The sequence below is a fragment of the Bos mutus genome, chromosome 2 (genome assembly GCF_027580195.1).
Source record: "Bos mutus isolate GX-2022 chromosome 2, NWIPB_WYAK_1.1, whole genome shotgun sequence".
In the NCBI taxonomy this organism is placed as follows: Eukaryota; Metazoa; Chordata; class Mammalia; order Artiodactyla; family Bovidae; genus Bos; species Bos mutus.
In genome coordinates this window covers 72897793-72913666 of record NC_091618.1, presented here as the reverse complement: position 1 = coordinate 72913666, position 15874 = coordinate 72897793, and the positions used below count along the sequence as shown (strand labels likewise).

The window sequence follows — 15874 nt, the reverse complement described above, 5'->3', positions numbered from 1 at the left end:
AAATAACTATTTTATCTGTGTGAGAGATTAATACCAACCTCACATATCACTAGGTGTGTTTCATGTTTTTTAATCTCTTCAATCTTTAGTGAATTCTTATTTCTTTTTAAATAAAACATTTATATGGTTCTAAAGTCAAAATAAAGTACATTAAGAGACATCTAGCACAGAGAACTATATTCAATATTCTGGATAAATCATAACAGGAAACACTATAAAAAAGAATATATAGATATGTGTTACTGAATCACTTTGCTGTACAGCAGAAATTAACACAACATTGCAAATCAACTATACTTCAGTTTAAAAAAAAAAAAAAAGACATCTATTTTCTATCCCTGTCCCTTCAAACCCTCCTCCAGGGGTAATCATTTTTATTAGCTTGTTTTTTAGTCTTCCATTGTTTCTTTTGAAAACACAAGCACATTCACATACATCGGCATACATACATTTTCCTCCTGCTGCATACCCTTCTTGCATAGAAGGGAGGGACTCCACACACTGCCCTGAACTTTGGCTTTTATCACTTAATATAGACTAGACATCTCCCTTCAGACAGTGTAATCTTCCCTCAGTCTTTCTGCACAGTTACACACGATTTCACTCTATCAATGGACAATATGATTCACTCAGTTCTCTAATAGGAACCTCTGGGTTATTTCCAGTCTTTCCTTAGTACAAACAGCGTCACAATACATGGCCTTGTATGCATGCCATGTATGATCTTTGTTCACTTGTCTTTGGGGTGGATTCCTAGATATGATCTGCTCAGTCAAAGGAAAGACGCCTAGAAGCTGTGCTAGACGGTGACAGATGCCCTGGCACGGGGCAGTGGCAGCCGGGCTGCATTCCCAGTGCTCTCCTCAAGTCTCACCTGAGGAAGAGCTCCGTGAGCAAACTTTCAGCTTCTTGCCAATTTGATATGTGGGACACGGGATCTTGGTGCAATTTTAAAATGTACTTCTCTTATTATGCATGAGGTTAACATGTTTCATGTATTTGGAGCAATACGTTTCTTTTTTTCTCTGGACTGCTTTTGACCATTTGCCTATTGGATTGTGGAACATTTTTGTCTCAATTCTTAGTAGCTCTTTATACATCAGTGATATTAACCCTCTGTAACAGAATATGCTATGGTGTTATTTTTTTGATATTGTTGTTTTGGGCATACAGGTCTTTTTTTTTTTTTTTTTAAGGCACTCAAATGTATAGGCTTTGCCCCCGAGTCCTGCTGAATTCTGAGTCACTTAGAAAACTATCTCCTTCCCAGGTTAACAAGAACTGATCTATTTTTTCTATCTTTAGTTATATTTTAAGCAGTGAATGGATTTCAATTCAACCAACACTTTCAAATCCTCCATTCATAGAAAATAAAATAGGTTTCTCAGGACTCTGAATCCCAGCATTCTAAATGAGAACTTACTTTCTGGAAAAGCCTCCTATGTTTATGCCCCAGATGTAGGGAAACACCATCCCATGGAGGGTATAAATATACCATGTCATTTAAGCAGTTCTGGCCATTTTGCACAACATGGCTAAACATTGTATTTATGTGAATTAACAGACGAGTCACCCCATTCTGGCTCCTCGAAGTTGCACAGCCATGTCTCCCCATGCTGCCGGCCACCTGTCACCCACCACCCCTATATTAGTTTGCCCCCTGAATTCTGCCCCAGGAACAGACTATGACAGCAGGATGACAGTGCTCCAGAAGCAGTGATAGTAATGTTCACGATGCATACAGAACACTTTGACACGCCTCTCTGAGCTAAAATGAACATTCAAACATGAGCAGATTTCCCCACCTGCCACAGCCCTCAATTCGTTTTCCTTCCCACACTTCACACCCAAGGAGCAGTCCAGTGTATTTGTTGTTGTACTTAGTGAACCCAACAAAAGGTCACCTTTAGGTGGTGTTCGTGAGGGGAACGGGTCAGCACACGGGGAAAAGGTAAGGAGAGGAGGGTTGTGGGTCTTAACAAGGGAAACAGATTAGCTTTCAGACAGTAATTCTAGGATGGAAAGCTCTGGATTAAAATTACTCCAAGAATTTACGAAAACAGAAATCTGCACTCTGAGTGTACAAATGAACTGTTTAACTTGGGGGAATGGTCATTTCCAGAATAGGCATTCACCTCATCAAGGGGAATTATGTACAAAAAAGATCTTCATGACCCAGATAATCACGATGGTGTGATCACTCACCTAGACCCAGATATCTTGGAATGTGAAGTCAAGTGGGCCTTAGAAAGCATCACTACGAACAAAGCTAGTGGAGGTAATGGAATTCCAGTTGAGCTATTTCAAATCCTGGAAGATAATGCTGTGAAAGTGCTGCACTCAATATGCCAGTAAATTTGGAAATTTCAGCAGTGCCCACAGGACTGGAAAAGGTCAGTTTTCATTCCAATCCCAAAGAAAGGCAATGCCAAAGAATGCTCAAACTATCGCACAATTGCACTCATCTCACACGCTAGTAAAGTAATGCTCAAAATTCTCCAAGCCAGGCTTCAGCAATACATGAACCGTGAACTTCCTGATGTTCAAGCTGGTTTTAGAAAAGGCAGAAGAACGAGAGGCCAAATTGCCAACATCTGCTGGATCATTGAAAAAGCAAGAGAGTTGCAGAAAAACATCTATTTCTGTTTTATTGACTATGCCAAAGCCTTTGACTATGTGGATCACAATAAACTGTGGAAAATTCTTCAAGAGATGGGAATCCCAGACCACCTGACCTGCCTCTTGAGAAACCTGTATGCAGGTCAGGAAGCAACAGTTAGAACTGGACATGGAACAACAGACTGGTTCCAAATAGGAAAAGGAGTACGTCAAGGCTGCATATTGTCACCCTGCTTATTTAACTTCTATGCAGAGTACATCATGAGAAACGCTGGGCTGGAGGAAGCACAAGCTGGAATCAAGACTGCTGGGAAAAATATCAATAACCCCAGTTATGCAGATGACATCACCCTTATGGCAGAAAATGAAGAAGAACTAAAGAGCCTCTTGATGAAATTGAAAGAGGAGAGTGAAAAAGTTGGCTTAAAGCTCAACATTCAGAAAACTAAGATCACGGCATCCGGTCCCATCACTTCATGGCAAATAGATGGGGAAACAGTGAAAACAGTGGCTGACTATATTTTTTTGGGCTCCAAAATCACTGCACATGGTGATCGCAGCCATGAAATTAAAAGACGCTTACTTCTTGGAAGGAAAGTTATGACCAACCTAAACAGTATATTTAAAAGTAGAGACATTACTTTGCCAAAAAAGGTCCCTCTGGTCAAGGTTATGGTTTTTCCTGTGGTCATGTATGGATGTGAGAGTTGGACTGTGAAGAAAGCTGAGCACCAAAGAATTGATGCTTTTGAACTGTGGTGTTGGAGAAGACGCTTGAGAGTCCCTTGGACTGCAAGGAGATCCAACCAGTCCATTCTGAAGGAGATCAGTCCTGGGTGTTCATTGGTAGGACTGATGTTGAAGCTGGAACTCCAATACTTTGGCCACCTGATGCAAAGAGCTGACTCATTTGAAAAGACCCTGATGCTGGGAAAGATTGAGGGCAGGAGGAGAAGGGGACGACAGAGGATCAGATGGTTGGATGGCATCACTGACTCAATGGACATGGGTTTGGGTGGACTCCAGGAGTTGGTGATGGACAGGGAGGCCTGGCGTGCTGCGGTTCATGGGGTTGCAAAGAGTTGGACACGACTGAGCAACTGAACTGAACTGAAACAAAAAATTTATCTCTGGCATGAATACTATCAGACTTGGCATTTGGCTTCACAGTCCTCAACTAATTGTAAATGAAATCAAACTGCAGGCAGGGAGACTGATGGCAGCAGCGAGAAATGGTCAGTGTGGGAAAGAAACACAAAAAAAACGCTGAGAGGCTACAGCTGGGGCCAGTGAGTTCATCATCTTTTAGTCTGTCCATTACATCACTTTGCAAAATAATCACTGGTATTGGCAACAAGACACCACATGAGCAAGAGAGCGTAAGATTTCATCCTGAGCCCCGGGTTTAAGAAGTCAGTAAGGTATGTGACAGCTTTTTAAATCATTCCATCTTGAAAAGGCTGGCTTTTTCTTTATAAAGTTTGATACCTAAAATAATGAAGGTTCAATTACAGTATTTGGAAAAGTGTACAGACACGGAAGATCTCATTCCTCTTGAATCATCAAGTGGACCCTAAACAGGGTCTGTGTGGCAGGAAGCATGTTTAGTGTCTGCCAATCAAAGACCACCGAAAGTCTTTCCCAGGTGGTTTTCAGTCATACTTTAATATTGAACATGTTTCTCCAGAACATTTCCAAGGCTTTTCACAAAATGTTCACAGAGCCTTTCAATTCTAGTTTAAAAAAATCCAATTATTCTCAAGTAAAAGGTTCCAGAGCACACATTTCTACAGCTAAAGACCCCAGGAATCACAAATGCAAATGCATGGTAGCCTCATTTCTTCTCCCATTCGTCTCTGATGGGAGTCTGGAAAGCAGAGCTGAGACACAACTACTCACGGAACATGGTGTAAAACTGCTGTGGGTTCAGATTCCACTTGCCCCAGGGCGTCTTGTGGCCTTTCAACTGGGCATAGTTGGCATGGTTGAACTCTGGCTCTGTGCCGAACGAGTCCAGAATTCGGAGCATGCACCTGAAAGATAGACGATGCCATGAGTAAAATAACAACCTTGACCCCAAAGTCAAAAGACCAAAAGCTCTACCCTCTCTCTCAGGAACTACCAAAGATGGACAAATCCTCTAAGTAAGAAATGCCACTGGGCAGGAATCGAGAGGTCTTACACTGGCCTGTCTACTAAACATCCCCAGGTGTGACTTTCGAGCCAGAGCCAATGTCCATACAATCTGCTTTGGACAAGTTGACTAATCACAGAAGATGCTCAAATACCAGTGAAATAAAAAGTTCCCTAAAGCTAGAACTGTAGAAGGCCATGGTCACTGCTGCGCCCCAAGCCAGGGCTGAGCATACAGTGTTGACTATTAATGAACAACTGTGGAAAAAGAAAAGAATTAACATTTTTAGAGGCTACTATGGTATGAATGCTTATCTCCATCCCCCACAACCAGCCCCCCATCCCCCCTCAACCCCACCCCAGCAATTCATAGACTGAAATCCTAAGGAAATGGTATTAGGAGGTGGGGCTTTGGGGAAGTGATAAGCTCATGAGGGTTGGAGAAGTAAATGGCAACCCACTCCAGTACTCTTGCCTGGAAAATCCCATGGACTGAGGAGCCTGGTGGGCTACAGTCCATGGGGTTGCTAAGAGTTGGCATGACTGAGCGACTTCACTTTCACTTTTCACTTCCATGCACTGGAGAAGGAAATGGCAACTCATTCCAGTATTCTTGCCTGGAGAGTCCCAGAGATGGAGGAGCCTGGTGGGCTGCCATCTCTGGGTCCCACAGAGTAGGACACGACTGAAGCAACTTAGCAGCAGCAGCAGAAGTGATTCCACAGAACTCCAGTGCCCCTTCCACAGTATGAAGATACAATATGAAGCCTGCCACCTCACCTGACCATGCTGGCATCCTGATCTCAGACTTTCAGTCTCCCCAGTATGTGAGCAATACACATTTACTATTTATAAGTCACCCAGGATTTGGTACAGCAGCCCAGGCACACTGAGACAGAGGTCTTATTCTGCTCAGAGCACAAAGCTTGCTCTTTTTCAACAATTATTCAAGATTTTCATCAGTTGACTAGAGTACAAGATTTTTGGTAAAGCTTAGAATCTCACTCAGTAGACAGTCATGATTTGTTTGTATTTGCATTTCTGGGAGCTCAAAATGAATTGAAACTGAAGCTGTTTCATTTGGTTATTCCACCAAAGCCTTAGAACAGCCCCAACCAAACCCAGTCTATGGCCTGTTTTTGTGTGGTCTTCTAGCTAAGAATGGTCTTTCCATTTTTAAATGGTTAAAAAGGGGAGAATATTTTGTGATGTGAAAATTACATGACATTCAACTTTCAGTGTTCAAAAGTAAAGTTTTATTTGAACTAGCCAAGCCTAGTTGTTTCTGTATGTCTATGGTTGATTACCTAGAGTAACAGCAGAGTTTGGTAGCTAAAATAGAGACCACATGGCCAAGCAAAGACTAAAATATTTATTACCTGGCTCTTTACAGATAAAGCCTTCTGATCATTGCTTTGGAGTACATAAAGAATGGTCAATCAGAAGAAAGGAATCAATACTAAAACAGAATTTATTGATTTTGGTTACATTTATATCATCACTGATTTTCAAGACACCGATGTAAATTTAACTCATGACTGGCCAATGAAACAGCACTATTTTCTGTATCTATTATTATTTCAGCACTATTATTATGTATTAATCATTCTAAATGGCTTTTACTGGACCAATAAGCACAATAGTAAAGAGAGATCAGAGCCCACATTTTAGAATCAGATGATGACAATAACTTTTTGATTTGATTCAGTTTCTTTCTTCCTTCCCCCACTAGGAGGAAATCCATCTTTCAGTCAGTTTTACAGCAATGCATGATGCAGAAAAAAAGAATGCAATCGCCAGACTGAATCTTCCAGGAAGAGCAATATTAAGTTGTTATTTTAGTGTGATGATTTTCATGTCAGCATTATCTGTCTAGACAAGGAAGAAAAGAAAGAGGGAGAGAAAGGTGGAAGGCGGGTGGGCCATGACCACAAAGTAAAATACAAGCTGACTACAGAAACAGTGTCCTCCTTCCAGGTCCCCACATGGTTCTCAAGGAACAAGGGATCAACCTAATGACAGAATTTATATGTACGTGTAATTGGATCACTCTGCTGTACACTTGAAACTAACACCATGTTGTAAATCAACTATACTTCAGTAAAAAGAAAGAAAAAAGAGCTGGGATGATGGCAGCTCTGTAGAAGGTTGCTACAGGAAGGGGGAGGACACACACTGACTTGTGGGACTGGGGAAGGTTCAGCTCCCGTGAGACGCACAGAGCTGGGGGCCAAAGCTGACAGTGCTCCCAGCAGGCGCGGCAGGGGGAACCAGCCACCCCCCCTCACAGAAACCTTTGCCGTGGAGGCTTTGGCTGCCTACACTTGTTTGTAATGGACTCTAACACTCTCTAGCTTGTGATTCTATTTTTAACTTAGAATTTTGCTGGTGTTATTTTATATTTGGATAATTAAAACAAAGCCTGATGAGTAAAGACGCCTGGCAGGAGCCTCACACTTGAAATCCTGGACTTTTAGATGGGGTCTAAATGTATGCTAAATGATGCTGGCTTCTACTCAATGGAAGACTACAGAATGAATGATGATGGGATGCCTCTACACTTGTCTCTAAGCTTGTAGCTCTACATACTCAAAGCTTTGATCTGGGAATTGTCCTTTTTCTTTTCTTTTTGAGCTTATCTTGGTTTGTTTTACAAAGCAGAGGCAAGAGACTGATCACTGTCTGTGACAGGGGAGGCTGAACATTATAGTTTTCCCTCTTCAATCACTTTCTACATCTGTGTGTTTTGGAATTGGGTTTGTGTTGTTAATATTTATGCTGTTCCTCTAATGCCTTTTGTGTGTCTGGAGCATCAGGAATAGACTGATGACTTTAAAAGATACTTGCCTCGCTGCCCGAGGCAGCTGGCTTCCTAACAGGGATGGCTGCAGCAATGCCAAATGATTCCTGGAACATTCTCTCTGTGCTAAGCCCCGCTATTACAAGATTGGATACTCACAACCTCCTTGCCAGGACCTACTTTCTAATTTGGAGTTTGATGCGAAACAGTGTATCTTGGACTATTTGCATCTCCCTTTCCTGTGTGTTCTCAACGCCCAGCAAAGGCCTCACATGAAGCAAAACAGGTATGAGTTTTGCAGTACCTAGCAGGACACTAGTCACATGTAGATATTCAATACATGTTTAACTGAATGCCCTCAGTGCAATTTAGTCATTCAGTTGTGTCCGACTCTTTGCGACCCCATGAACTGCAGTACATCCTGGGTCCCTACATAAATTGGACAGAATTTATATTTTTTCAAGATAAACAGGACTCATAAGTTTGTGCCTAAACAAAACATCAAATGATAAACTTAACATTTAATACAATTCCTATCATCTTCCATTACCCATGATGAATATAGGGAGCACCACTAATTTCTAACCTTTAAAAGGAAAAGAAATAGGCAAGAAACTTTCTAGAGAATCTGCTTGGCCTTTGGATGAGAATCTCAAGACATATCACACCTCAAAGACACCAATGCTAAAGTCCTAACAGACCTCCTGCCAGCTAATATCACTGACACAGATGATTTATTAAAGAATGGAGGGATTAACATTACACTCTCCCATAAAATCCCCTCTGAGATAGAGCCTTTTCATCCAACAAGAATCAAATACTCATCAGCAGTGACCATTTTAATAATAAAATCATCCTTTTTAATTGACCTAAATGCTACCACCGAGAATATATTTCCATCCAGACAGCCTTTCTTAATGATGAGAATATGTGAGTCCAGGGACTCTCAAAATGCCCAGTTCCTTTGGCATGTTTATCAGAGGCCTGCCACTCGCAAAAGCCAGAGAAAAACAGCTCTGTCCTTCTTGTTTTTAATGCTGTTGCTAAAAAGAAAAAAAACTTTATTCACTGATAAGGCTTATTAACCAAGCATAAAGATGGCTACTCCCATATAACAGAGAACATTTATCGTGGTCTGAAGATTTGAAAAGAAAACAACAAACTGCCATCCTGGACCACCCCAAATTTATATTTTGTTTTTGTTTTTTTTTTTTAAGAAACTACAGGCCCACCTCATTTTATGGTGCTTCACTTTTTGGATTTTGCAGATACTCATTCTTTTTTCAATTTTTTAATACAAATTAAAGGTTTGTGGCAACCCTGCACTCTCAGATGTTGGTTAGCAATTTTTAGCAATAACCTATTTAAAAGAGTTTCCTTTCCCTTTCCAGTTTTACTGAAAAATAATTGACACACAGCACAGAATGTTTCAAGTGTATAGCATAATGATTTGACTTATATACAATGTGTAATGAATACCACAAGCTTAGTAAACAACCATCATTGTAGAGATACAAAATAAAGTTTCTTTTCCTTGTGATAAGAACTCTTGGGGCTTGATCTCTTAACAGCGTTGGTAAGTAATGCAGCAGTGTTAATAATATTTATCACATTGTATATTACATCCCTCACTTATCTCATAACTGCAAGTTTATACCTTTTGACTACTATCCTCCAACTCCTCCTCCCCCACTCCCCACTTGTTATAACCACAAACCTGACCTCTTTTTCCATGAGTTTGCCTTCATCTTTATTTTTGAAGTATAACTGACCCATAACACTATGCCAGTTTCTGGTGTACAACTTAGTGATTCCATATTTCTGTACATTACAAAATGATCAGGATAAGTCTCATTACCATCTGTTGCCATATCACTGACTATATTCTCACACTGTGCATTTCATAACTGAAAGTATTTTTTAAATTAAATATGTACTTTTTTTTTTACTCATAATGGTGTTGCACACTTACAGTATAGGGTAAACATAACTTTTATATGCACTGGGAAACCCAACCCCCCCCCCCAAAAAAAACAAAAACAAAAACGTGGGACTCGATTTATTGTGGCATTCACCTTACGGCAGCTGGATCTGATGTGGATTCAAGTAGCCCTTCCTCCCGGAATGCTGGCAGCTATCACCTTGCTATGGGTGGGACTGGAGATGGAGGGGCTAGAGCTGAAGTTGGGGGTGAGGTAGGGCTTCCTCTGGGCTAGGCGGCCGTCACCTTCCTATCAGAGGTGATCTGATCCTAAGGTTCTGGAGCAGAATCCTGAGATTTCGGGTGAAGCTGGCTCTGTTCTTATCTATTTGGCTGCATGGTGCAGCACACAGTATCTTTGCTGCATCATTCGGTATCTTCTGTTGTGGTAAGTGGACTCTCTAGTTGCGTCTCATGGGCTCAGCAGCTGTAGTGTGCAGGCTTAGTTACTTTGCTGCCTATGGGATCTTAGTTCCCTGACCAGGGATTGAATCCATGTCCCCTGCATTGCAAGATGGATTCTTTACCACTGGACCACCAGGGAAGTCTCACCTGTTCCTGTTAAGTGTGTGCTTGTCCCTGTCCCAGCACTGAGACCCTCACCCCTGAGTGCAGAGTGCTGAAGCAAGGGCAGAGGGTGCAGGCTCTCAGCTTGTCAGCCAACCACAGAGACGCGAGCTGTCTCTGACATGCTCGCTGTGTGGGCACCAGCCACTGTTTCCCTTCCTCTACTGAGATGTAGGCTTGGGTCCAAGTACCTTCTGCCGCTCACAGATAGCCTTTTGCTGCCCCCAATCTCCTCTGTTTCTGCCTATTTGTGGCATTGCTGGCAGGTGGAGCCTGTGTGCCCAGGTATTTAGGGTGAGCTGCTGTCAGAGATCTGGGCTGCTTCTGATGCACTGCTTGAGTAAGCGTCAACAGTAGCCACTGCCACCCACTCAGGTTCCATCCTGGGTCCAGGTTGCCTCTGTGTCCCACTATTTTCCCTCTCTCATCATGGCCACCCTGGATCCAGGGCCATGCTGTGACATGGAGTAAGAGGGGCTGGAGTATTTAGTCAGCTAGGGCTGGCACACTCTGAGGCAGCTGCAGGAAGCCTCTGTTTATCCTCTCTGCCCTGCCTCATGGGCAAGCCCGGGGACACGTTCTCCTCACAAGCAGGGTCTAAGCTTCCCACAGCTCTTCTGTTAGTGCCGGTGGCCCACCAACTTAACAAGGGGGTTCATCTCTCTCGGGTAGGACCCCATGACTCAGGGCCCCAGTCTAGCTCTCACCACTTTCCAGGGCAGTGTCCCTTTTCCGGAGCCCCTTCCCAGGGATCCCTGCCTGATCGCTTTTCCTTCCTTCCTCCCTGATTACCTGTGGGTCTTTCTTACAGTCCTAGTCATACAGACTATTTCTGCAAACTTCCAGTTAGTTTTCAATGAGAACTGTTCCATGTTTAGATGTATTCTGGATGTGTATGTAGCAGGAGACAAGTTCCACATTCTCCTACTCCACCATCCTGATCAATCCACCTATTATTCTTTATTAATAAGAATTGTTAAAGTCAAACTGATACTTTATTTTGCCTGTTGAACACTGAGACTTACAGCTATTCTCATGCAAGTGTTAAAAGTAGTGTCAGGGGGGATATATGTATACCTATGGCTAACTCACGTTGTATATGGCAGAAATCAACATAATATTATAAAGCAATTATCCTCCAATTTAAAAAAAGTAGTATCTTAGACACAGTAGCATTAAACTAAGCCTCTCTTAGAAAGAGTGTAAGGAAATTGAAAAATTAATAAGCTTCATTATAGAATTCAATGTTATTTAGTGTCAGGCTTGTGTACCATGTAAAACTGTTTCAAATACTAAGTCATGGTCTCAAACTCACATATATGGAAATAGTGAGATCTTCTATTAAATAATAAAACTGTGCAGAGTAACACTGAACTCCAGTCATACTAAGCATAAGGCATATCTTTAAAAATATAAGACCCCTAGCATTTAGACAAGCTACACCCAGCTTTTTCTTCCAAGAATAACAATACTGATGGAGGAAAGGGACAGAGAAATGAGTCACCATCTCAAATCTAAAGAACACAAGAAATGACACTGTCCATATTTTATCAAAATTGTTACTTGATTAAACGGATGAGATTAGTGTATGCAGACAGAGATGCAAGCTAAGTGTTAGGAGAGGAAAAATAAGGCTGGACATTTGGATTCTACTCTTAAATCAGTGAAACTAATGAAGAGTGTTGAAAGTCAAAAGACACCGTGGAGAATCTGAACTTCAATTAGGAATGAGAAACACTCTGCACAGCTCAAAAGATGATATTCGATAAGCTTTTTCTACTGGCAACCATGCAACTCTTGTTAACAAAATAAAAAGCTCTAAAAATTTAAGAACAAAATAAGTACGAGCACTTACTGGTAATGAACCCAAGATGGTCCAAGAGTTTTCTTGAATTGAGCGAGTCCTACAATATCAATATAAATGAGCTCAACGATTCGATCTCCTACAGTTGGGCAGCCAGATCGGTTTCCAACGACCTTCTTCATTATTCTAGAGAAAGAACAGAAAGAAGAAAAAAAGAAAAACAATTTACTACAAGCATTACACTTAGCAACTTTAATAGGCAAAGAAACATCCCAAGAATCCTTATCAGGAAGAATGACACAGCTGTTCCCAGTCAGCTGCCTATCCAAATTTTGCCCAGTCATCAGGTCCATCCAAAGCCTCAATTCTGAGTCTTGCAAAAGCAAATGGTGGTATACAAATACAGCCTTAGAAACCAAAGAAGATCTGGGTCTGTCTATCTCTATTTAATTTGCTGGTCAAGAAGATTATGGAGGTCTTTAAGCATTGGTGAAAGGGCCAGATGTGTTATTTAAACAGATAATTGTGGAAGCAACATGCAGCAATGGTTTCCAAACATGCCTGCACATTAGAATCACCCAGTGATCTTGGTGGATTTTCCTAAGCCCAGGCCATATATATTCCAGACAACATAAATCATACTCTCCAATCTAGCAGCCATGAGATCTTAGGAAGTTAACTTCTCTGAATCTTTCCTCATCAAAAACAAAACAAAAAGGATTAGATACGGAGAAGATGGTAAGACAGAAACCTTTCGGGAATTCTTTAGGTAGTTGAAATAGGTATTGAAAGCAAAGTACATATACTGGATACTCAGTACCTATCAGTTTCTCCCAGAGTCTGTTCTTGCCCTTATTGACCTCCTTCCATTTCAATACAAGCCTCTACAGTACAAACTTCTTTCGATACCGCCCTGTACAGAAAATAGTTTGGCCAAGAAAATGCACTATCATAGTAAACACCTTCTTTCAACAAAATAAGAGACGATTCTACACATGAACATCAACAGATGTTCAGTATCTATATCATACTGATTATATTTTTTGCAGCCAAAGATGGAGAAGCTCTATATAGTCAGCAAAAATAAGACCAGGAGCTGACTGTGGCTCAGATCATGAACTCCTTGTTGCCAAATTCAAACTTAAATTGAAGAAAGTAGGGAAAACCACTAGACCATTCAGGTATGACCTAAATCAAATCCTTTACAATTATACAGTGGAAATGACAAATAGATTCAAAGGATTAGATCTGATAGACAGAGTGCCTGAAGAACTATGGATGGAGGTTTGTAACACTGTACAGGAGGCAGTGATCAAAACCATCCCCAAGAAAAACAAATGCAAAAAGGCAAAGTGGTTGTCTGAGGAGGCCTTACAAATAGCTGAGAAAAAGAAGAGAAGTAAAAGGCAAAGGAGAAAAGGAAAGATCTACCCATCTGAATGCAGAGTTCCAAAGAATACCAAGGAGAGATAAGAAAGCTTTCCTAAGTGAACAATGCAAAGAAATACAGGAAAACAACAAAATGGAAAAGACTAGAGGTCTCTTAAAGAAAATCAGAGATCCCAAGGGAACATTTTATGCAAAGATGGGCACAATAAAGGACAGAAATGGTATGGACCTAACAGAAGCAGAAGATATTAAGAAGAGGTGGCAAGAATACACAGAAGAATTATACAAAACGATCTTCAAGACCCACATAATCACAATGGTGTGGTCACTCACCTAGAGTCAGACATCTTGGAGTGAGAAGTCAAGTGGGCCTTAGAAAGCATCACGATGAACAAAGCTAGTGGAGGTGATGGAATTCCAGCTGAGCTATTTCAAATCCTAAAAGATAATGCTGTGAAAGTGCTGCACTCAATATGCAGCAAATTTGGAAAACTCGGCAGTGGCACAGGACTGGAAAAGGTCAGTTTTCATTCCAATCCCAAAGAAAGGCAATGCCAAAGAATGTTCAAACTACTGCAAACTGCACTCATTTCACATGCTAGCAAAGCAATGCTGAAAATAGTCCAAGCTGGGCTTCAACAGTATGTGAGCCGAGAACTTCCAGATGTACAAGCTGGATTTAGAAAAGTCAGAGGAATCAAAGATCAAATTGCGAACATCTGTTGGATCATAGAAAAAGCAAGAGAATTCCAGAAAAACATCTATTTCTGCTTCACTGATTATGTTAAAGCCTTTTTGGATCACAACAAACTGTGGAAAATTCTTCAAGAGATGGGAATATCAGACTACCTTACCCACCTCCTGAGAAATCTGTATGCAGGTCAAGAAGCACCAGTTAGAACTGGACGTGAAATAATGGACTGGTTTCAAATTGGGAAAGGAGCACGTCAAGGCTGCATATCAGCACCCTGCTTGTTTAACATATATGCAGAGTACATCATGCGAAATTCTGGGCTGGATGAAGCACAAGCCTGAATCAAGATTGCTGGGAGAAATATCAATAACCTCAGATATGCAGATGACACCGCCCTATGGCAGAAAGTGAAGAAGAATTAGAGAGTCTCTTGAAGAAAGTGAAAGAGGAGAGTGAAAAAGTTGGCTTAAAACTCAACATTCAGAAAACTAAGATCATGGTGCTCCGTCCCATCACTTCATGGCAAATAGATGGGGAAACAATGGAAACAATGACAGACTTTATTTTCTTGGGTTCCAAAATCACTGCAGATGGTGACTGTGACCATGAAATTAAAAGACGCTTCCTCCTTGGAAGAAAAGCTATGACCAACCTAGTAAAGACGTTACTTTACCAACAAAGGTCCATCTAGTCAAAGCTATGGTTTTTCCAGCAGTTATGTATGGATGTGAGAGTTGGACCATAAAGAAGGCTGAGTGCCAAAGAATTGATGCTTTTGAACTGTGGTGTTGGAGAAGACTCTTGAGAGTCCCTTGGACTGTAAGACGATCCAACCAGTCAATCCTAAAGGAAATCAATCTTGAATGTTTATTGGAAGGACTGATGCTGAAGCTGAAACTCCAATACTCTGGCTACCTGATGCAAAGAGCTAACTCACTGGAAAAGACCCTGATGCAGGGAAAGACTGAAAGCAGGAGGAGAAGGGGACGACAGATGACGAGATAGTTAGATGGCATCATCGACTCAATGGACATGAGTTTGAGCAAGCTCCAGGAGATGGTGAAGGACAAGGAAGCCTGGAGTGCTCCAGTCCACGTGGTCACAAAGAGTCAGACATGACTAAGCTACTGAACAACAACAAAATACTGCTCTGGGCTGTTTGCTAATTTTTTCTCTTATGTCTAATTTTTCCTTCTGACTAGACTGTATTTAAGAACTGGCACTATGGTTTATACTTTTTCATTATCCTTCCATCCATCCACTAACATAAACCTAATCATCTATTTAAACCTCGCCTTGCACTCAGAGCCAACATACTTGATTGTAGGTGAGCTTCACATGGTGAAGCATATAACTGCTAACCATACTGCCACCTGCCCAGAAATTGGCCATTTATCTATTTATCCCTGCTCACATCCCATAATAATCCTTAACCAGACTATGGACACCCTATTCCAAGAGACAAGAGTCATCAATAAGCCTCTGCCTACAGCTCCTCAATGACACTGCTCTAGGCACCCTTTTCTCCACCGGGTTTCTGAAAGAACCAATTTCTTACCAAGAATTTGAAAATTTTTTCTGTAAAGGGCCAGGTAGTAAATACTTTCATCTTCGCCACATATTCTCTGTCATAGCTATTTAACTCTGCTCTTGTAGAAGGAAAGCAGTCACAGATAATATACAAACAATGGTTGTGGATGTGGGCCCATGAAACTTGATTAATAAAAGAGGATCCCTGTGCTATACCTGGGAGCATCAACAGAGAGTTATGCCTGAGTCTTACCCCCAAAAGCTGTCATTTAATCAGTCTGGGATATGGTCTGGGCTGGGGGAGTCTAAAAAGATCCCTAGGTGATTCTAATGTGCAGGCATGTGTGGGAACCACTG

General features: G+C 41.4%; 1 protein-coding gene across 4 annotated transcripts in view; it reads right to left on the bottom strand.

Moving 5' to 3' along the window:
- The window catches only part of MGAT5 (alpha-1,6-mannosylglycoprotein 6-beta-N-acetylglucosaminyltransferase), a 399290-nt gene that overhangs the window by 132743 nt on the left and 250673 nt on the right, over positions 1 to 15874 (bottom strand). For all 4 annotated transcript variants that reach the window (XM_070389588.1, XM_070389598.1, XM_070389571.1 and 1 more), the window contains 2 exons: positions 11956 to 12090; positions 4519 to 4652 (listed from right to left, as the gene is read on the bottom strand). In XM_070389588.1, the coding sequence (XP_070245689.1) occupies positions 4519 to 4652; positions 11956 to 12090 (269 nt within the window). The remainder of the gene's footprint in view (positions 1 to 4518; positions 4653 to 11955; positions 12091 to 15874) is intronic.